Genomic DNA, 21,941 nt, shown 5'->3' with positions numbered 1-21,941 from the left:
ACGAGATGGATCAGCCAGGTGGCATCATTGATGGACTCAAGTGTGACAGCGGTAGTGAGGTTGGCCCAGGATCGAACATTGTTTCGTTCTGCTCTGCATGGGGTCGCTATGAGTCGGTTCCGACTAGATGGCACCTGACAACAACAACAACCACTCACCAGTAGACCAGTGTGGACGCCAGCAAGCTAACATGCCTGCTCATGTGCTTTGGGTTTCAGTCTCAGAGGGGAGTTTGTCCTGAAGAAACTTGATTGCTTCCCTTGATGGCTTCCTGGCACACAGCTTGCTTATTCTTAGAGTAGCCAGTCATGCTGACATTTTTGTTTTGGGTTTTTCTTGATGATCTTTCTTTGAAGATGTATATCTTCTGTCACTCTAGCTATTCCAGGCTGGTCTGCTTGTCCTTTCTAGTGGGAATGTCCGACCTCATAAGGTTCTGGATGGAACTCAGGATTCCACCTAAGGTCCTATAGTCTGCAAAGGCTTTGCAAGAGGCCTATTTCACTGGGCAAGTTCTAGAACCCCTCTTAGGGATTCCCGTCAGTTATAGGCTGAAGATTGACTTACACGTTTTCTCTAATCATGTTTCCCAACATTTCTTTCTATCCCACTCAAGTGTCTATTTTGCAATAGTAGGCAAGGGAAACCAGTATTCATAAGACCCTCAAGCATTTTAGTATTATTTTGCCTTTTCAGTAGGATCTAGGATCTATGCCTAGATCCCTGTATCACAGAGCCCTGTTGTTCCAAGGTTAACCATGCATCTCTATTTACGTTTTTCCCACTTAGGCCATGCAAACCTTAGTGTTCCCCTATCTATCTTGTTCTTCTGCCTCCTCCCCCTTGTATTGCCCTCCCCAACACCCTAATTAAACCCCCCCATCCCAACCCCATTGTTGTGGTTAACCTTATATTCCTTTAACTCTTCCCTCCATTTAAGACAGTCGATTTTATCCTGTAATCTACCTGACCTTCTCACCACTTGGATCTCTGTTCTTCTGTGTTTACCTTCTTTCACACTGTAATTTTTTTGATCATAGACTGACCTCCTAGATCTTCTGTTCTTATAATTTTATTCTGTTCTTGACTCTTCAATTTGTCTATTGGGTTCAGGGTGATGCTGCCACGTACACCATTCTCTGGTTGTTGTCTGTTCTTGTTGGTTCTCAGTCCACGGAACTCCCTTTAGGATGTTTTTCATAGCAGGATTGGCTTTGGCAAAATCCATTAGCTTCTGTTTATCCTGGAATGTTTTAATTGTACCATCGTATTTGATTGACAGCTTTGCTGGGTAGAGGATTCTTGGTTGGCAGTCTTTTTCTTTCAGGGTTTTATAGATGTCTCCCCATTGTCTTCTTGCCTGCATGGTTTCTTTTGAGAGAGCCGAGCTTAATCTGATTTGCTTGCCTTTGTATGTTACACTTTTCTTTTCTCTAGCTGTTTTCAGGATTCTGTCCTTATATTTGATTTTGGAGAGCTTGATTATTATGTGTCTTGATGATTGCCTTTTAGGGTCTGTCCTTCCTGGGGTTCATTGAGCTTCTTGAATGCTTTTCTTTTCACTTTTCATGATGTTAGGGAATTTTTCTTCCAGCAGCTCTTCAACTATCTCCTCTGTGGACTTGTGTGATTCTTCCTATTCTGGAATGCCGATAATTCTTAAGTTATTCCTTTTCATGTTGTCCAACACAAATCTTAGGCCTTTTTCAGATTTTTTTAATCCTTTTTTTCTGTTTTCTCTTCTACCTTGGTAGTGTTGAGAGATTTATCTTCCAGCTCACTAGTTCTGGCTTCTATCTCTTCAGTTCTACTCCTTTGCCCTTTCAGTGTATTGTCCATTTCTGATGTTCTATTATTAATTATTTGGACCTATTTCTGTAGGTTTTGAATTGTTTCCAATGCTGTATCTGTCTTATTTGATTGTTCCTGTAGAGCTTTCCTGACTTCTTCCTTATTTTTCCATTGTATACTTTTGTGATACATTTTATAATCATTTTTCTAAATTCTTTCTCAGGCATTTCCGAAGCCTGCCCATCTTCCAGTATGGAGTGTAGGTCTACTTCCAGCTCATTTGCCTCAGTCACTTCATCTCGTTTCTGGACATGTGGTGATATGGTCATCTGTTTCTGTTTTTTGGGCATATTCAGGAGTTAGCTGTGGCCTTAATACTTAGATGGGTGTGTATTTTGGTATTTTTTATGCTTTCTGATTGCCTCCAAGTAGGTGTGATCAGGAGATGGTCTTCTCTTTTCACTCTTCTTCCTGAGAAATTTCAAGATGCCACTGTTGGTCATTGTGACGTAACCCAGGATTTAATTTTCAGCCTATTTCCTTTTTAGTTTACCTGTCCCGCTCCCCAACTCCCTTTCAGGCCTTTTTCCTAATGATAAACAGTTCAGGGCCGGCTGTGGCTGTTTTGCACTGCCATTTGGTTTTAAGTGGAAACTGTCACTTTAAATTTTGAGGAGATCTCTGTGCATGCATAGTAGAACCTTATGGGGGTGGGGTGAGGTGTCCACTCGCTCAGGCACCCCCCTCTAGTCTCCAGAATGGAGGTGCGCAGATAGCTAGAAACCAATGAACAGATTAAAAAAGAACAATGTTCATACCTTTATCTCTGCTGTTTATCAGGTGTCTGTGGCTGCTCTGATTCTTCCCTTGCTTGGTCTCTCCCAAGATGGTGGCCCTCACTCCTGCTGGGAGCAGCTGAGCATCTTGAATTAGAAAGCACTGGATTTCTTACTTCTGCTACAAATTCCCCTAACTGTAAGCCTTCCAGCTTTCTAAATATTCCTTTATATGTGCTTCAGAGTTCTGGTACCATCCCCTGAGCCTGCTTGGTCTGATATTCTGTGTTGTTGCTGATGGAGCTCCTCACTGCACTTCCACCCAGTCCACCATCTTGTTTGTTTTCTCCCTTAGTTCTTTTTTAAGACTGAATCTTAAAATTGGATACTAACATACTGTTAGGAAGAATAAGTTGTTGCTACATTTATTAAAGAAAGTTTGGCAACACGTATAAAAGGCTTAAAACATGTACAACTTTGAACGAACAATTTACTTGAATGTTATTCCTAATATTTCCATCATACCTAGTTTGTTGTTGTTGCTGTGTGCTATCAAGTTGATTCTGATTTATAGCACCCCCTATAGGACAGAATGGAGTCCTGATATGGTGCTGTGGATTAATGTGGTGGGCTACAATATTGGTTTGGAACCACAAGGTCACCGGCTCAAGCTCAACAGCCACTCCTTGGAAAACCTATACAAGCTCACTATGAGTCAGAACCAACTCCAGGACACTTAACAACAACAACAGCAACAACATAGGTCAGAGTAAGGAAAACCCTGGTAGTATTGTGGAATCAGCATTGAATTGGTAACTGATAGGTCAACTGTTCAAACACACTGGCTAGTCCTTGGTAGAAAGATGAGACTGTCTGCTCCCCTAAAGGTTTACAGTCCTGGGAACTCTGTACAGGGTTGGAATTAACTCAGTGGTAGTGGGTTTTTTGGTACAGGACAGAGTAGAGCTGCCCCGTAAGTTTCATGTGCTACAGTGTACAAGATTGCCAGGTCTTTTCTCCCACAAAGTGCTTTCCCATTAGGCCTCCTGGGCTTGTTCTACCTAGTTTATTGTTGGTGTTGTTGCTAAGTGCAGTCAACTTGGTTCTAACTCATAGTTCTGGTTTATTTGTGTTAAATGCATAAACCTGCTATAGGTCTCCTGGCTTCATTTCTTCTAATTCTTTCTTTAGTGTGCTCTCACTCTCCTGCTAAAATAGGGCTTTGAACTGGTTTATTCTGGTTCAACCTACTGCTGAGAAATTACATTCCCATCCCAGATATATGCCTATGTTTTTACAGATCATCTGGGAATCTAGAAGAATCACCTGGCGATCTTGTTAAAATGTAGATGTCAATTCAATATTTCTGGGGTGAACAGGCAAATTCTCAGCATGGACCCAGACCGGAATGAACCAGTTTAAAGCTCTGACTTAAAATCCTTTGCTGATTTTCACATTGCTCTTGGGCTAAAGGTCTAACATGGTGTACATGGTTTTGCATGATAATGATTGTTGTCAGCCTCTGCCTTATGACGACCACATGCACAATGGAAGATTATGTTGCTCTTTTCTTATACCATTTCCATGATCAGTTATACCTGACTTTTGGAAGGACTACAGATCATCAGGCCTTCCTTCCTAGTCCTTGTTCATCTGGAAGTTCTGTAGAAACTTATTCATAGCACTGATGGATGGTTGCTGTTTATGAACTGCATTGGCCAGGAATTTAACCTGAGTCTCCAGTGTGGAAGGCAAGAATTCTACCATTAAACCATTGATATCTCTTCATTGAATCTTTATTAACCTTCTTCTCATTATTAGCTTGCATGCCACTCTCACTTCTAATCTTTGTGTTTAGTGTTTATATAATCTGTTAGAACGCTTGCATTTCACTGAATGAGTGGAGGATCACAAAAAAGGAGGAAGGAAGACCTTCAGTGAGATAGTTCGACATGGTGGCAGCAACAATAGGCTCAGCTATCACATCACAATTGTGAGGATAGTACATGATTGGGCATCGTTGTTTTCTGTTGTACATAGAATGCCTAGGAGTTACAGCCTAACAACATAGACTCTGAGGGCCTGGCCTGTAATTTATTTTCCAAGTTCTAGTTGTACTACTTGTTCTAGTTATTGTTGGCTCATTGACTTTTTCTTAACTCATAGAAATAATTTTTACTAGGAAAATTATAACATTTTTTTTCTGGCCACATCCTGCTGACCAGTACAAAGAAAGTTCTAATTCACAGTACATTTGTTAGTAGAAATGAATTAAATATTAACTTTACCGTAGGAAGTGTACCTTCTGTGTCTGTATCAGGATATTTTTGGCTCTTGACTAACAGAAACCTCAATCTAGACTGGCTTAAACAATGAAGACATGTATCTCACATAGTTGGAGGGTTTTTAATCAGTAGTTCAATTTTGACCTAAAAGATCAAATTGTTTTTTCTCTTTTCTCTCTGCCATCTACTTCATTGACTTTATCCTAAGAACTGATTGCCTCAATTGTCGTAAAATGAGTACTGTCAGAAATTAGGGCAACATATTCATCAAGAGGTGGTTGACATTTTTTTCCCCAGAAGCTCAAGCAAGCATCACTTGGACCCATAGTGTCTTCTCATTATCATTGTGAATTGCTATTGAGTTTGTTCCCACCCATAGTGACCCTGTATAGGGTTCCCAAGGAGCGGCTGGTGAGCGTGAACTGCCAACCTTGTGGTTCAAACCAACTTGCAATCCAGCGCTTTAACCCACAGCGCCACACCATAGTGTCTTATTGTTGTTGTTGTCAGGTGCCATCAAGTCGGAACTGACTCAGTGACCCCATGCACAGCAGAACAAAAGAATGTCCGATCCTGGGCCAACCTCACTACTGTTGCCACACTTGACGCCATCAATGATGCCACTTGGCAGATCCATCTCGTTGGGGGTCTTCCTCTTTCTCTCTGACCCTCCATCTTATCCAGCATGACATCCTTCTCTAACAACTGTTCCCTCCTGACAATATGTCCAAAGTACGAGAGACAAAGTTTAGCCATCTTGGCCTCCAAGGAGCACTCTGGGTGCACTTCTTTCAAAACAGATCTATTGGTTCTTTTGGCAGTCCATGGCACTTTTAGTATTCTCCTCCAGCACCACAATTCATAGGCATCAATTCTTTTACAATCTTCCTTATTCACTGTCCAGCTTTCACATCCATATGAGGTTATTGAAAATACTATGGCTTGGGTCAGGCGCACCTTAGTCCTCAAGCTGACATCCTTGCTCTTCAACACTTTAAAAAGTTCCTGTGCAGCAGATTTGCCCAATGCAATAATGTTGTAGGCATGTTCATTTCTGAACCTGTTGCTTGTTAGATGGCTTCGAGTTACTCCAGATGCTATGCACACCAGAACATTGTCTAATCCTTGCCGTTCTTACATTGTGGTTATGTGTGAGCTCATTGTTGCTACCACTGTCAGTCTTGTTGGGGGTCTTCCTTTTTATCTTTGACCTTCCACTTCACTAAGCATGATGTTCTTTTCTATGGACTCATCCCTCTGTACAACATGTTCAAAGTGTAAGAGATAAAATCTTGACCTACTGGCTTCTAAGGAGTATTCTGGCTGTAGTTTTACCAACACAGATTTCTTTGTTCTTCAGGCAGTACATGGTACTTTCAATATGCAAATACATCAGTTCTTCTCCAGTTTTCCTTATTAGTTGTCTAGCTCTCACATGCATATGAGGCAATTGAAAAAACCATGGCTTGGATCAGGCACACATTAGTCTTCAAACTGACATCTTTGTTTAACACTTTAAAGAGGTCTTTTATAGCAGTTTTGCCTAACGCAATATGTTGTTTGATTTCTTAGCGGCTGCTTCCATGAGTGTTGATTGTGGATCTAAGCAACATGAGGTCTTTGACAGGTTCAATGTTTTCTCCATTTAGCATATTTATTGGTCCAGTTGTGAAAATTTTTGTTTGCTTTATGTTGAGGTGCCATCCATATTGAAGTCTGTAGTCTTCGAACTTTTATCAGTATTTCAACTCCTCTTCACTTTCAGCAAGCAAGATTTTGTCCTGTCACAGTTTGTTAATGAGTCTTCCTACAATCCTAATGCTGTATTCTTCTTCATATAATCCAGCTTCTTGGATTATTTGCTCAGTATACAGATTGAATAAGTATAGTGAAGTAATATAGCCCAGGCTGTATCACATCTTTCCTGATTTTAAACCACTCAGTATCCCCTTTTTCTGTTCTAATAGTTGTCTCTTGGTTTGTGTACAAGTTCCTCATGAGCACATTCCAATATTCTGGAATACTGATTCTCTACAATGTTACCCATAGTTTGTCATGGTCTACACAGTTGAAAGCCTTTGCGTAGTCAATAAGCCTAAGTATCTTTCTGATATTTTCTAATTTTCAGCCAAGAGCCATCTCCTGAATCTAGCTTGAATTTCTGGCAGTTACCTATTGATATACTGCTGCATCTGTAACAGTATATAAAAAGCAAAAATTTGCTTACATTATTGATGATATTGTTGATGATTTCCACATGCCACTGGGTCACCTCTCTTTGGAATGGATACATGTATGGATCTCTTTCAAATTTCTTGGTATAGTTGAATGAGTGCTTCCAGTGCTGTATCATTTTGTTGAAAGATCTCAGTGTGTATTCTGTCAATTCCTGGAGCCTTGTTCTTTGCCAATGCCTTTTGTGCACCTTGAACTTCTTCCTTCAATACAGTTGGTTCTTAATCATATGTTATCTCTTGAAATAGCTGAACATCAGCCATATCTTTTTAGTACAGTGAATGTGTATTCCTTCCATCTTCTTTTGATGCTTTTTGCATCATTCACTATTTTGCTCATAGAATTCTTCAATATTGAGAGTTGAGGATTGGATTTTTATTTCAGTTCTTTCAGCTTGAGAAATGCTGAGCATGTTCTTCCCTTTTGGTTTTCTACCTCTAGGTCTTTGCACATTTCCGTATGCACTTTGACATTTTCCATTCAACTCTTTTACCTCCTCATTTCTTTCATTTGCTTTAGCATCTCTGTGCTGGAGGGTGAGTTTCAGAGTCTCTTCTGATACCCATTTTCGTCTTTTCCTTCCTTCTTGTCTTCTTAATGATCATTAATTTTTTTTTACTGTTGATGTTCTGGATATCATCCCACAACTTCTTTGGCTTTTGGTCATTAGTGTCTAATACATCATCTGTCTTTGAGGTGGTCTCTGAATTCACATGAGATATATTAAGCATTATATTTTGGCTCTCGTAGACTTGTTTAATTTTCTTCAGCTTCAGCCTGAATTTGCATATCAGCAATTGGTGGTCTGTTCCACAGTCTGTCCCTAACCTTGCTTCAGCTGATGACATCGAGCTTTTCTACTGTGTCTTCCCATAGATGTGGTCAGTTTTATTCCTGTGTATTTCATCTGTTTAGGTCCATGTGTGTAATTGCCTTTTTTGTTGTTGTTTAAAAAGGGTATTTGCAATGAGTAAGTCTTTGGTCTTGTAAAATTTTGTCTGCAATCTCCAGCATTTATATCACAAAGGCCATATTTTCTAATTACTGATCATTTCTCTTTGTTTCCAACTTTTGCATTCCAATCACCAGTAATTATCAATGCATCTCAATTGCATGTTTAATTAATATCAGACTGAAATTTATGTAATTCCTCAGTTTCATCATCACTTACTTTAGTGGTTTGTACATTAATTTAAATAATATTGTTATTAACTGGTCTTCTTTGTAGGTGTATGGCTATTCTCGTATCACAGACAGCATCGTACTTCAAGATAGATCTTGAAATGGTTTTTTTGATGATGACTATGTCATTCCTATTTAATTTGTTTTTCCCAGCATAGTAAACCAACCATATGACTGCCTCATTTGGATTGGCTAATACCAGTTCATTTCAACTCACTAATGCCTAGAATATCAATCTTTATGCATTCCACCTCATTTTTAACAGCTTCTAATTTTCCTGGATTCATACATTGTATACATTCCATTTTCTGATTATTAATGAATGTTTGCAACTGTTGCTTTTTATTTTGAGATATGCTCCATCAGCAAATGGAGGTATCAGAAGTTTTGCTACCTTCACTTCATTAAGACCTAATCTGCTTTGAGGAGGTAGCTCTTCCCCATGTGAGTGCCTTCCAATATGAGGGGCTCATGTTGTGGCACTGTATCAGACAGTAATAGTCTATGCATGAGGTTTTCAGTAGCTACCCATTCAGAATTGGTCCACATATCCTTCTTAGTTTACCTTATTCTGCATCTTCCTTGATCCACCTACCCACCATGGGTGTCCCTGCTGGTATTTACAACACCAATGGCAAAGCTTCCAGCAACACTAACCACCATTGTACAACAAATTGACAGATATGGTGGTGGAATCTGTCTTAGTAGAAGGACTAAAGTTACAGTGATCTTTTTAGACTGATTGATTATATGAGAGCAAAATGCATGTTGGGATGTTTCCCAATGCCCATCGTAATTTATCTTTTACCTAAGGGGGGAAATGGCAATAATCTGGTCTACTTTTTAGAGTTACTCTTTCCTCAAAGATAAAATAAGCACAAATGCAGCCTAATGTAGTTAACCATAGAATCTTTTTATCCTGTTTGTTTTTTCTAGATCCAGACATTCAATGTAGATGCACCATGCCAGACTGTGGAAGATTTAACGAGTGGGGTTGTGATGGCCCAGGTTCTTCAAAAGATGTAAGAATAAATTGCTTATCTTTATGTGTATTCTTATTCCTAGATATTTATTAGGTTGAAACATGGGCCAAAAAATACAATGAAACTTGTGTCGCATATAGAATAAGAATTGTAAGCAGCAGTGATAATTTTTGTTAGCTATGGATTGTAAGTTTGATTAGGATTGTAACTGTTATAATACTACAGTGACTTTAGCTGGATTGTTTATTTTTGTGATTTTGGGCATAAGCTCAACAGAAATTTTCATATTGTTGACCAGATTTTTCCTTTCCATTGTAGAAGAATTTTAGAGGCTTTTGTGGTGGCTCCATACATAAGCACTGGACTGCGAATCGTAAGGTTCATTTATGGTTCAAGCACACCAGCATCACCACGGGAGAAAGATAGTGCTTTCTGCTACCACAAAAAATTAAAACCCTTTGAAGCCCTTTACGGGGTCACTATGAGTCCAAGCCAACTTGACAGCACTTAACAACAACAACCTTCTTTCCTTTAGAATTTTGTTCAAATATTGTCTTAACGATGAGGCTCTCACTGACTACCTGCATAAAGTAACAACAGCCAGCCCCTTGGGCTGACTAGCTCCCTTAACCTTTTGTGTTCTTCTCTAAAGCAAACAATATTATCTAATTTATGCTCCCCTGTGCTGGACTGTAGTGTTCCTTGGAATCTTTCTTAAACTGAAATAGTGTAAAAGCAAAGAAGTAATTATCATTAATTTATATGGGAAAAATTTTTGAACATTCCTGATCCCCCAAAATAGATCTGTATTATACCAAATAGTATATACAACCTACAATAACTTGAATACATACAATCCACCGATATGGTTCAAAGTATTGGTGGCTTGATGTTGAGATACTGAGAAAAGAATTTGGGGACATCACTCTCCCTGCTCAGGGTACACCCTACCTCTTAAAGGCTCTCTGCAATGCTAGTTTCAGTTTTCACCTTTTTCTGTAAAAGTGAAAATCCTCTTTAGAAGTCTTCCAGTTAGAAAAAATAGGGACTAATTTTTGAAAGAGGATATTTGTACATGGGTATTTAACTTTCCTGAAAACACAGCTATAAATGTGGTGGAGCATCAGCGGGCAAAATGATGAAAACTTCTTAGATATTATCAAGTATCTTAAGGCAAAGAGCTTCTGGGCCTGGGGGCTCAGGACCATAGTCTCAGGGAACACCGTGGTCAGTTGGCATAATATAGTCCACAGAGACAATATTCTGCCTCGTACTTTGGTGAGTGTTATCTAGGATCTTAAAAGCTCATGAACAGCCGTGTGAGGTGCAGCTATTGGTTTCTCCATGTGCAAAAGAGTGGTGATGAGACTTGAAGGTGCTTGGAATCAATTAAGTCTAGTGGATTGATGCAACATGTGACCATCAGTCTCCACAACTCTGAGACCAGAAGAACTAAATGATGCTTGGCTACCACTACTAGCTGCTTTGAAAGGGTCCTGGATAGAGTGAGAGAAAATGTGAAACAAAACTCAAAATTACTTAAACAAAAACCAGGTATACTGGTCAGAGAGGAAGCTGTGACTGTGGCCCTCATCTACCGTTTAGGTCTGGAAAGGAACTCACCCTTGTGGTCCAATTTTCAGCCAAGTAATAGCTAGGTATATAGGGAGGACAGCAACTAATAAAGTGTGCTCACTACGGAATGGTCATTCCAAATCAAAAGGACAACTTACCTATGGAGAAATTTGAAAAGGGATAGGAAGGTGAGTAGAATGCAAATAGGAATCATAGGGAAGAAGCGGGATAACTGTTGCTGCATAGAGGGGATTGCAGTCATTGAGATGAAACAAACTGTATGATATGTGGAGTGTCAAACTGATGGTCTTGTCTGTAAGCCTTCACTCAATTCACAATTAAAGTTTATAGAAACAAACAAATTGGCTCAAAAAATAATGACTATAGCCTTTAAGTCCTGTGTACCTTTAAAAACAACTCTATTAAAGCAAAAATGGTCAATAATTACTTTGAAACAAAAATGAGAATGTAAGAAGGCAGGAAAACTAGATTAGTAGAAATGGGACAACCAGAACGGAAATTTTTTCAGTATTTATGCATTATGAAGAATGTAACCAATGTTAAGTAAAAAAAACCTGTGTAAAAATTGTTTAAGGGAACCTAAACTGCTGTGTAAACATTCTCCAAAAATAAAATATTATTTTTAAAAAATGAAAAACAAAAATAGGTCCTAATGTAGATCATCTGTAAAAGTAAAGTGGTATACCTTTATTTGTTTATATGTGTTTTACCCCACGCCAGTACACACAGAATGCAAGCTCTACATAAAGCCTGAGAATTTGTTTTGTTTATTGCTGTTGCCTAGTATCTAGACAATGTCTGTTTTTTTGTTGGTGTTGTTGTTATTGAATCATATGAACTTACCATTCATTATAGTTTTAAAATGGTTAAATATCAGCAGTTTTTTATGGTTCAGTCTGCATCATGTGCGCTTGTGTTTGTTGAGTGACTAAAAGAATGAAATCTTTGTTTGGGATATGCAAAGCATACTTAATCCTTTCCTTCTAAGTACTTTGAAACCCTGGTAATGTATAAAGTTGGCATTTATGGCAGTCTTAAACTTTTTACCTAGGATTTTTTTAAAGAAAGGGTTACTTGTGAATTTGAGAAGTCTTTTCATTTGACATTATTTGGGAGATGTTATCTTTTGAAATTCCGGACACTTGTCAGCCTGTGGAGAATTACCATCATAAAATAAACCTTTGCTGATATCCCGTTGAAGTAAACAACATAGAGTTGTCCATGTGAGAAGCATCTCAGAGAACCTGTCTTTATACCTTTAGAATTGGGGACTCATGTTTGAAAACCATAGTTGATTTTCTCTTTCTTCCATAACTTTCATGACACATCTCTTCATATATACAGACACACAGAAACCTCATCTGAAACTTGGCTAGCCCTGGTTCTAGCACTCCTCTTAGAGTCATCTTGAAATTTTCATGTTCTCTGATGAGTGATCCCTTAATAAATGTTAGTTTTGAATAGAGAGTTTCATTGACATTCTTAATAAAAATTACTTATGGGCATATAGGCCTATCTAAAAGTGTGAATTCTAGATATGTATCAATAAATGAATTTTATTATAAGCTAGTATTGGATTTCTGTCGTTTGCAGCAAAAAGGAAGATATGTATGTATATATTATTTCATCAGAACAAGAATAACATACAACATAGTCTACAAAATGTTTGTTTTAACTTAGGAAAGCTTTGAGGGCATATTTCTCATTAACGCTTAGTTTTGCACTTTTTTTTTCTTCAGAAATGTTTTCTTACTTCCTTTTTCTTTTGGTTGACGTATAACATAGGTATGTTGTTAAGTGCCGTCAAGTTGATTCTGACCCATAGTGACCCTGTATAGGGTTTCTGAGGAGCCGCTGGTGAGCTTGAACCGCCGACCATGCAGTTCAAATGGCTTTGCAGTCTGGCACATTAACCCACAGCGCCACACCAGGAAACGTATGTATAGCATACTGTAAAAGTAATGAATTTGCCTATGTGTGTATACATACATAGGGTCGTATGGCATCATGAAGATGACTCAGGACCAGGAAACATTTCATTTTGTTCTACACACTGTCACCATAATTTGGGACCAACTTGATGGCAGCTAGCAACAACACACACACATATTTGTTGTTTGTGTTTGTATGTATATACATGGGGGCTTCAAAAAGTTCCTGGAGCCAGACCAACAGAGGCAACGGCAGGAGCAACCACCACCTTCGCCATCACTTTTCCTGCCCAGTGTCTCTTTCCCCTTTCCTCCTCTACCTGCCCACAGGTCCCACTCACCTTCTCTCTGCTCCTCCCCCCCCGCAGCCCGTTTTTCCGTTCCCCCTTCCCCCCTCCCCCCCTGCAGTTGACTTGTGCCTGCAATTTTTTACCTTCACTTAGCCAGTGATCTAAAACTTCACCACTTAAAGTCCTGCTCCCCAGAAGACTTGCTCAACATGGACACCAGGATGATTGACCGTAGGTTAAATGTTTCTGTCACTATCTGCCTGCTTATGCATGGAAAATAAGTTGGCAGTTTCATCGAAAAAAGTAAAAAGATGCAAGAAGAGAGTGAGTCGTGCACATATCAACATCTCAGAGGGAAATTGTCCTGATAGAATTATCACTTTGGCTGGCCCCACTAATGCTGTCATCTTTAAAGCATTTGCTCTCATCATTGACAAACTGAAACAGCATATCAGCATCTCTGTGACCAGTAGTACTGCTGCCACTGGATCTCCAGTCACCCTGAGACTGGTGGTCCCTGCTAGTCAGTGTGGCTCTCTTACAGGGAAAAGTAGTTGCAAGATAAAGGAAATAATGAGAGAGTACTGGAACTCATGTCCAAGTGGCCAGTGATATGCTTCCCAACTCAACTGAGCCGACCATCACGATTACTGACATTTTGCAATTCATCATTGAGTGTGTCAAGCAATCTGCGTGGTCATGTTGGAGTCCTCCCCAAAAGGCATGACCATCCCTTACCAGCCCAAGCTGTCCAGTTCTCCAGTCATCTTACAGGTGGTCAGGCCTATACCATTCAAGGACAATATGCCATTCATTCCACAGCCAGATTTGCCTGGGCTGCATCAGTTGGCAATGCAACTGTCTCATTTTCCTATGATGCTTGGCAACACCAGATTAGAGTAGCAGTGAATCCAGCTCATCAGAGGTGAAAGACTACTGAGCAGGTTATATATATGTGCTCAGACTGCTTCTCATGAACTCACCATTCCAAATGATCTGATTGACATCAAGGTACCAAAATCAATGAGATCTGTCACATACCCAGAACAGATCAAAATTGTGAACCCAATGGAAGACTCTACTGATAACGCAGGGTACCATCAATGGATCTGCTGCCAGCATTAGCCTGACTCAATATCTTATCTGTGTCAGACTTTCCTCGGAGACAGGTGGCATGAGGAGCAGCTAGAACAATGCAGTGTCATCCATAATCCCTTTCTGCTGTTCACCACCACCCATGTTCCATCTGTGTAGTTTCTGAACAGTCAGCTATTCCAGGTTTTAAATAGTTTTTAATTTTTCAGTTTCTATATTTTATCATCCTCTTCTAGTTTTAATGAAAGCATTTTAATTACTTAAAAAAATTTCATGGAAAAAAATCTTTCATTTCATTTTTTCACTTTTTGAAGCTCCCTTGCATATATACTCAAACATCCACCCATCCATGTAATCACTCACATTAATAAATAGAAAATTTCTATCAGCCAAATGGCTTATCATATACTCCTTCCTAATCAGTATCACTTGCCCTATAGTTAGCTACAATTCTGATTTAAATTGTAAAATTAAACCTCCAACTAGTTTTGCCTGTTGTTGAACTTCTTATAGGTGGAGTTGTACAGTATGTGCTCTTTATGTCTTGCTTCTTTCATGCAACAGACGGTCTGTGAGGTTCATCCATATTGTTGCAGATTATCTCCTTAGTTTTAACTAGTGTGTGATACAAGTCAAGAGTCAGCTCATGACTGTGGCTTTTGTGGTTGTTTTTTTATACACAGCCTTACCAACAGTTGATTACTTCTTTGTTAGTTGGATAAGTATTTATTGAGTGACAACTTTGTATACAACAGTGGTAATACTAGAATGAGCCAAGGTATCTTTTTTCAAAGAATTTATAATTTGGGAAGAAACCGATTTTTATTATATAACCACAGAATAAAATAGCTGCAGTTGCAAGTGCTTCAGAGGAGGAATAAACAGTGTTATGAAAGCTTGTTAGAAAAGTATTTATCTTATGGAAGTCACAGCATTTTATTTAAGTACCTGGTTTGTCACGGGCAACCACTTATTTGCCTTTTGTCATTGTAGATTAGTTTGCATTTTATAGAATTTTATATAAATGAACCCAGTATATTTTCTTTGGGGGTGGGAGGAGAAGGTCTGGCTTCTATACCTCACCATAATTATTTTGAAGTTCATTCATGTTGTTACCTGTATTTTATTGCTGGATAGTATTCCATTGTATGAATATGTTGTTGTTAGGTGTTGTTCAAGTAATTCAACTCATAATGACACCATGTGCAACAGAATTCCACTTATGACACCAAACTGGGGAAAAATATACCAACAGGCACCAACCATTCCTCCCATGGCACACTCTCCTCACTGTTCAATTATTCATTGTAGTGACTACACAGAACTCAGACACTGGACTCAGAGTTCTGGGATTTACTAGGGAAATTAATAGATTACATACAATTGAGGGTCAGAGTTTGCCCATGGGCCGAGGAGTTTTAATGTGCAGGGATTTCGGAGTCCAAAAGACACACACTCCATTCTTGGTTGTTCATTGATGGTAATAAGATCCCCCTCCTGCTTCTGAGATGGCTGATTGTATACCCACAGAGTTGTTGTTGTTAAATGTTCCGAGTCATAGCGACCCTACATATGGTTTCTGAGGAGCAGCTGGTGAGCTTGAACCATCACCCTTGTAGTTCAAACCGACCTTGCGGTCCAGCTCATTAACCCACAGTGACACACACACACACACACACACACACAAGGACTCCATACCCACATGAGAGTTCCAAATTTTCACAATTACAATTAGCCATGTTACCAGTCATTGACAACTGTATCATCCCCATCTTTTCTTACCCAGATCCATTAGGAAAAAGATGTTTGGTGAGAATTATAAGAACTATGGGTAAAAAATCCATATGAAATAATCCACTGTACTGCACCATGTGATAAAGTAGAACTGCCCTATAAGAAGACCTGGTGTGGTGCTGGTCAGTGTTTCAAACCCACTAGCTGCTCCTCAGAGACCCTATACAGGGTTGCTATGAGTCAGAACCAACTTGACAGCACTTAACAACAACAACAACAGTCTTTACAGGAAGAGATTGCCAGTTCTTTCTCCCATGGAGCCATTAGGTGGGTTTGAACCACCAATCTTTAGGTTAGCTGCTGAGATTTAACTTGTTAAATTGTCACTTGTTGATGGACATGTAGATTATTTTTGGTTTGGGGCTATTTTACAAACAAAGCTGCTATGAACATTAGAGTGTAAATCTTAGTGTGACTGTTCTTTCTTTTCTCTTGCCTAGTAGTAGGTTGGCTGGATCATATGGTAGGTGTTTGTTTGATATATAAGAAACTGCCAGTCTGTTTTTGAAGTGAGCTTACCACTTACCTTCCCACCAGTCATGTTTGAACTACCAGCTTGAACTACTCCACAACATCACCAACACTTGCTGAAGTAGGCTGCCTTAGGTATCCTAATAGCACTTAACACCAAGTGGCTATGTGAATTAACTCGATAGCAACTAGTTTGGTTTACAGTTAGTGGCTTTGTAAGGTTATATTATATTTTGCTTTTTTTTAATTGTGAAAATATATTTACCAAAACATTTGCCAATGCAACTTGCCCATTTACAATTCAGTGGTATTGGTTAATGTTGTCCTACATTATTGCTATTCCTTTTCCAAAATCTTCTGCCATCACTAATACAAACTCAGTGTCCCCTCAAACAAAAATTCTTCTTTTCTCCCTTCCTCCCAACCCTGGTAATCTTTGTTATAGGAGGAAAAAAAAAAGAAACACTCAGTCTTTAAAATGAGATTGTTGTTGTTAAGTGCTGTTGAATTGGTTCTGACTCATAAAAAACATGAATAGGGTTTTCAAGGAGCAGCTAGTGGATTTGAACTGCTCATCTTGTGGTTAGAAGTTCAGTGTTTACAGCACCACAGTTGGAATCCAAAATGAGATTCCAAGGATAAAAAACATTTTTTTCTTGAATAAAATGCAATTAAGAGGATTTATTCCAGAAGAGGAAACAGGGGAGAGGACAACAACAAAAAATGGTACATTCAAATTCAAGAAGATGCCAGTCCATTTAATGAGAGCCCGAGTAAGTAGGAACTGATGACTACAACTTAAGACAGACATACTCAGGGAACAAAGACATTATAGTACAGTAATTTGACTTGTTAGTCACAATGAAGATGGGTTATATGCAGGACTTCTGTTGAATAGTTGAGTACAGAGGCTTACAATGAGTAATATTGGGGGCTAATAAGATGTTTTCAATCATAGTTACACATCCTTCAGGAGCAATTGTAAAAACATCACTGTTATTAGGTGCTGTTGAGTCTGTTCCAATTCATAGCAAACGATGTTTGAGCCATTGTTACTGCTACTGTGTCAGTCCACTCACTTTGGTGGGAGTCTTTCTCTTTTTTCCTGACCTCCACTTAACCAAACATGATGTCCTTTTCCAGGGAATGATCCCTCTTAATAACATGCTTGAAGTATGCGCGATGCAGTCTTGCCATCCTCTCTTTTAAGGAACGTTCTGGTTGTACTTCTCCCAACACAGATTTGTTTTTTAAATATTCTTCTCCAATACCATAATTTAAATGCAACAAAGTTTACCAGGGATGAGAGGAAGGGAGAAAGAGGAATTTTTGTTCGGGAGGGAAGGGGACACAAGTTTCTGTTAATGGTGGTGGAAAATTTTGGAAAAGGAACAGCAATAGTGGTTAGACAACATTAACCAAAACCATGGTACTTTGAATATTCTTCTCTAAGACCATAATTCAAATGCATTGACTTTTCTATGGTCTTCTTTATTCACTGTTAAACTTTCACATGCATCCAAGGTTATTGAAAATACCATGGCTTGGGTCAGGCTCACCTTAGTCTTCAAATTGACATCTTTGTTCTTCAGTATTTTAAAGAGGTCTTGGACAGCAGATTTACTTAATGCAATACATCATTTAATTTCTTGACTGCTGCTTCTTTCAGTGGTGATGGTTGATCCAAACAAAATGAAGTCCTTGACAACTTCAATCTTTTCTCCATTTATATGAGTATTGTTTATTGGTCCATTGGTGAGGATTTTTGTCTTCTTTATATTGAAGTGCAACCCATACTGAAGGCTGTGGCCTTTGATCTTCATTGTTAAGTATTTTAAGTCCCCTACTTTCAGCAAGTAAGGTTATATTATCTGCGTATCGCAGGTTGTAGAAGAATTGATGCATTTAATTTATAGTGTTGGAAGAGAATATTAAAAGTACCATGGACTGCCAAAAGAACAAACTGATCTGTGTTGGAACATGTACAGCCAGAATGCTCCTTCGAAGCCAGGACGGCCAGACTTCATCTCCAATACTTCAGACATATTATCTATCATGAGAGACCAGTACGTGGAAAAGGATATCATGTTTAGTGAAGTGGAGGGTCAGAGAAAAAGAGGAAGACCCCCAACAAGGTGGGGTGGTGTAGTAAGTGGCAGCAGTGGGCTCAAATGTAGCAAGGGTTGTGAAGCTGGTGCAGGACCAGACAGTGTTTTCTTCTGTTGTGCATAGGATAGCCATGAATCTGTACCAACTTGATGGCATCTAACAACAACATGTTGTTAATTCTAATGGTCTGTTCTCAGTCCTTAGCTTGACCTATCAGCGGCATTTGATACAGTTCATCATAGTTATCTTGTTGTTAATTGCCATCAAGTTCGTTCCAACTCATTATGTCCCTGTATTGTGTGTCCGAGCCTTTAAATCTTCACGGGAGCAGAACGCCTCATTTTTAGCCCACAGAACAGCTGGCAGGCTCAAACCGTGGACCTTCACAGTCTAGTGTTTATCATATGGAGCTACCATGTTTCCTATCTTACAGGATTTTTAACTCTCTCAATTTATATCTCTAGTATAAATCTTTCTTCTGGCTTCCAGACTTGTCCAGTTGGATCTTATGGACATCTCATGGTTGCCATGTCTAAAAGTGCACTCTTGAGTTGTCTGTCCCAAATCTATTCTATTAGAAATCCATTGTCATTTCAGTTGTTGGCATATATAGTATTCCAGTTGCTCAGACCAAAAAAAACCTAAGAGTTGACCTTGATTTCTGTCTTTTATTCCCATCCCACATCCAGTCTGTGAGGAAATCCTGATGTCTGTGCTTTTAAAACATTGAAATCAAGCCTTTAGATCTGAAATCCAGTTTACAGAGGCTTGGGATACAAGTTAAAGTAAATTGTGAGGGAACAGTCCAATTCAGAAATTGAGACATTTGACAATTGGCCTAGTCTCCTCAACATGTTCATGTCCTGAGAATCAAGGAAAAGCAGTGAGCTATTCTAGATAAAGCACCTAAAGCGAGAATGAGACTAACCATTAATTACCAGTTTATAATTCTTCATTGAAAAAAAAAAAAAACCAACTGTAAGACATTTGGGGAATAATGGAGAAAATTTGGGTAGATGACATTTTTTTGTTGTTGTTGTTAGCTATAATAATTATGATTATATAGGAAAATATATTTATTAGAGAGGCATAGTGAAGATTTTAGGAGTGAAATTTCAGATTCTGTAATTTTTAGAATTTCAAAAGCATGTGAAAATTATTTAAATGGGATGTTTCATAACCTATGTTTTTGCCACAGTGAGTAAACAAATAAATGATATATGAAGCAAATATGGCAGCATTTTACTTAGGGTACAAACTGAAGTCCTTACAATTGTATGTAAGACCCTAGGTAATCTGGATCAATTGTTACCACTCTGACCTAGTTTACTGGAATTCTTTCTAGTCTTGTTCAACCTTGAACAGGCAGAGGTACCTCCTGCCTTAGAACCTTTGCATGGCCTTTCCCTCTGCTTAGGATGCTCCTCAGTCAGATATCTACATCAACAGCCTCCCTCCCTTCACTGACATTTGTCAGTTTCTCCAAGAAGCCTATCCTGACCACCCTGTTTAACAACACCACCACCTTTACACTGAATATCGATCGCCTTGTTATGCTCTACAATAGGTGATTATGAAATAGCTGATAAATTAATGAATCCATGTGGAATTATAACACTCGACTTGGAAATGACAAGAAAGCAACTTTATTTCCTTTTATCCTTTGTCTTTAATAAGGTTTCTCCACATATTAGTAGAAAGAACAAGATAGGAAGTGGCCCGTCAATACTTCTGCATGCTGTTAGTTGTGATTTTCAGAGTTCAGGAAAAGGGAGAAAAGGCGATAGACAAGATTAAAAGAAGACAAAATGCAGGTAAAATTTGTGGAAGTGTAGAAAGCTTGTTAAAAGAATTATTTTTATGACACCCTAAAGGTGACAATGTAGGATAAGCACTGGACTGCTGACTGTAAGATGGTGGCTCAAACCTGTGAGCCACTCTTTGGAAACCCTATATAGGGTCCTTATGACTCAGAATTGACTCAATAACACTTAAAAAACAGATTGGCTGTTCTTCACGTCAAGCCTATTCCTTATGTAACAGCATACTATGACTCCTTAGAGGCTGAGCATAATATGTTGTATTTTTGGTATTGTTGTAGAGGTGAAATTCAGTTATTATAGCCAGCTCTCCAATACACATTTAATGTCTGGGTACTAAAATGACTACTTTTGATAATTTAGAATTTGTTTTAAAAATAGAATTCTACCTAAAAATCAACATATGTAAAAACGTAAAGTTTGCTAATAAAATCTTACATTAAGTAATGGAGTGAAAATACAATGCTTGTAATTTAAACTATAACTGGTACACAGGCAAATAAATGGGCTGCTGGCAGAATTTAGGGAAATGATTATGTATATTTTGTGTTGCTTTTTTCCCCTTAGGAGTCAGGACATAGTAAGAAGCTAAAAATACTTTCTTACTCAGGAAGAATGCCCCAGTGAGATTACCAGTTGTTATTTACATATCTGTGCTGACCCATAATCTAAAAAGATCTTAAAGAAAAGTAACATAATGCTGTTTGATCCTAGTCAGAGAGTATTAAGTAAGGGGCACTTAGAAAGAAGTGCTGAAATGGTAAACTACCAAAGCTTTGGTCAGATGCCTATATGTTGAGACACACTTTATTACTGTGAATGGTGGTGGTGGTTGTGTGCCATCAAGTAGTTCCAGCTCATAGCAATACTATATAGGGTTTCCAAGGTTGTAAATATGGGAGCAGAATTATTCATCTTTCTCCTTGGAGCTGCTGGTAAATTTGAAATGCTGACCTTGCAATTAGTAGCTCAACACATAACCCATTACATTACCAGGGTTCCTTACTAGGAATAGTCAGATTGAATTTAAAAAACTGTCAACTGCAGTTGCTGTTGTGTTCTGCCTTAATAGTAGTAGATTGGACACGTGTAAATTGAAAATGCTGTCACTTTCCAAATACTATAGTTTAGTTGCAAATATTTATAGATAGCTTGCTATGTACTAGATATGAGGCATTGGGCAGTATAACAGTGAATGAGAACCAAGTTCCCCCCTTAAGGAGTGTAGTGTGTCATGAGCAATGTTGGCTTTTTACTATTTATGACCTTGTTTACTGGCATGAAGGAGATCGATAAATATCCACTGGTTTTGTATGTATGCTCTTAATTACATTGAGGAATTTCACTTCAATTCCTACTTTGTTGAGTGTTTTTATCAGGAATGGATGTTGGATTTTGTCAAATGCCTTTTCTGTATCAATCAATATGATGTGGTTCTTTTCTTTTTTCTTATTTATGTGGTGGATTATGTTGATCATTTTTCTAATGTTGAATTATCCTTGCATCCTTGATATGAATCCCACTTGATCATGATGTATTATCTTTTTGATGTGTTGCTGAATTCTGTTGGCTAGGATTTTGTT

The 21,941-nt window shown here is 38.6% G+C and overlaps 1 protein-coding gene and 1 pseudogene across 1 annotated transcript in view; both read left to right on the top strand.

Moving 5' to 3' along the window:
- The window catches only part of HOOK3 (hook microtubule-tethering protein 3), a 144,797-nt gene that overhangs the window by 9,985 nt on the left and 112,871 nt on the right, over nucleotides 1-21,941 (top strand). Inside the window, exon 2 of the mRNA XM_006859913.1 lies at nucleotides 9,206-9,291. Coding sequence (XP_006859975.1) covers nucleotides 9,206-9,291 — 86 coding nt within the window. The remainder of the gene's footprint in view (nucleotides 1-9,205; nucleotides 9,292-21,941) is intronic.
- On the top strand, nucleotides 13,276-14,258 carry LOC102820229 (annotated as a pseudogene).

Source organism: Chrysochloris asiatica, unplaced genomic scaffold, assembly GCF_000296735.1.
Source record: "Chrysochloris asiatica unplaced genomic scaffold, ChrAsi1.0 scaffold00035, whole genome shotgun sequence".
In the NCBI taxonomy this organism is placed as follows: Eukaryota; Metazoa; Chordata; class Mammalia; order Afrosoricida; family Chrysochloridae; genus Chrysochloris; species Chrysochloris asiatica.
Note: the sequence above shows the minus strand (reverse complement) of the source record. Positions and strands in the feature narration are given on the sequence as shown.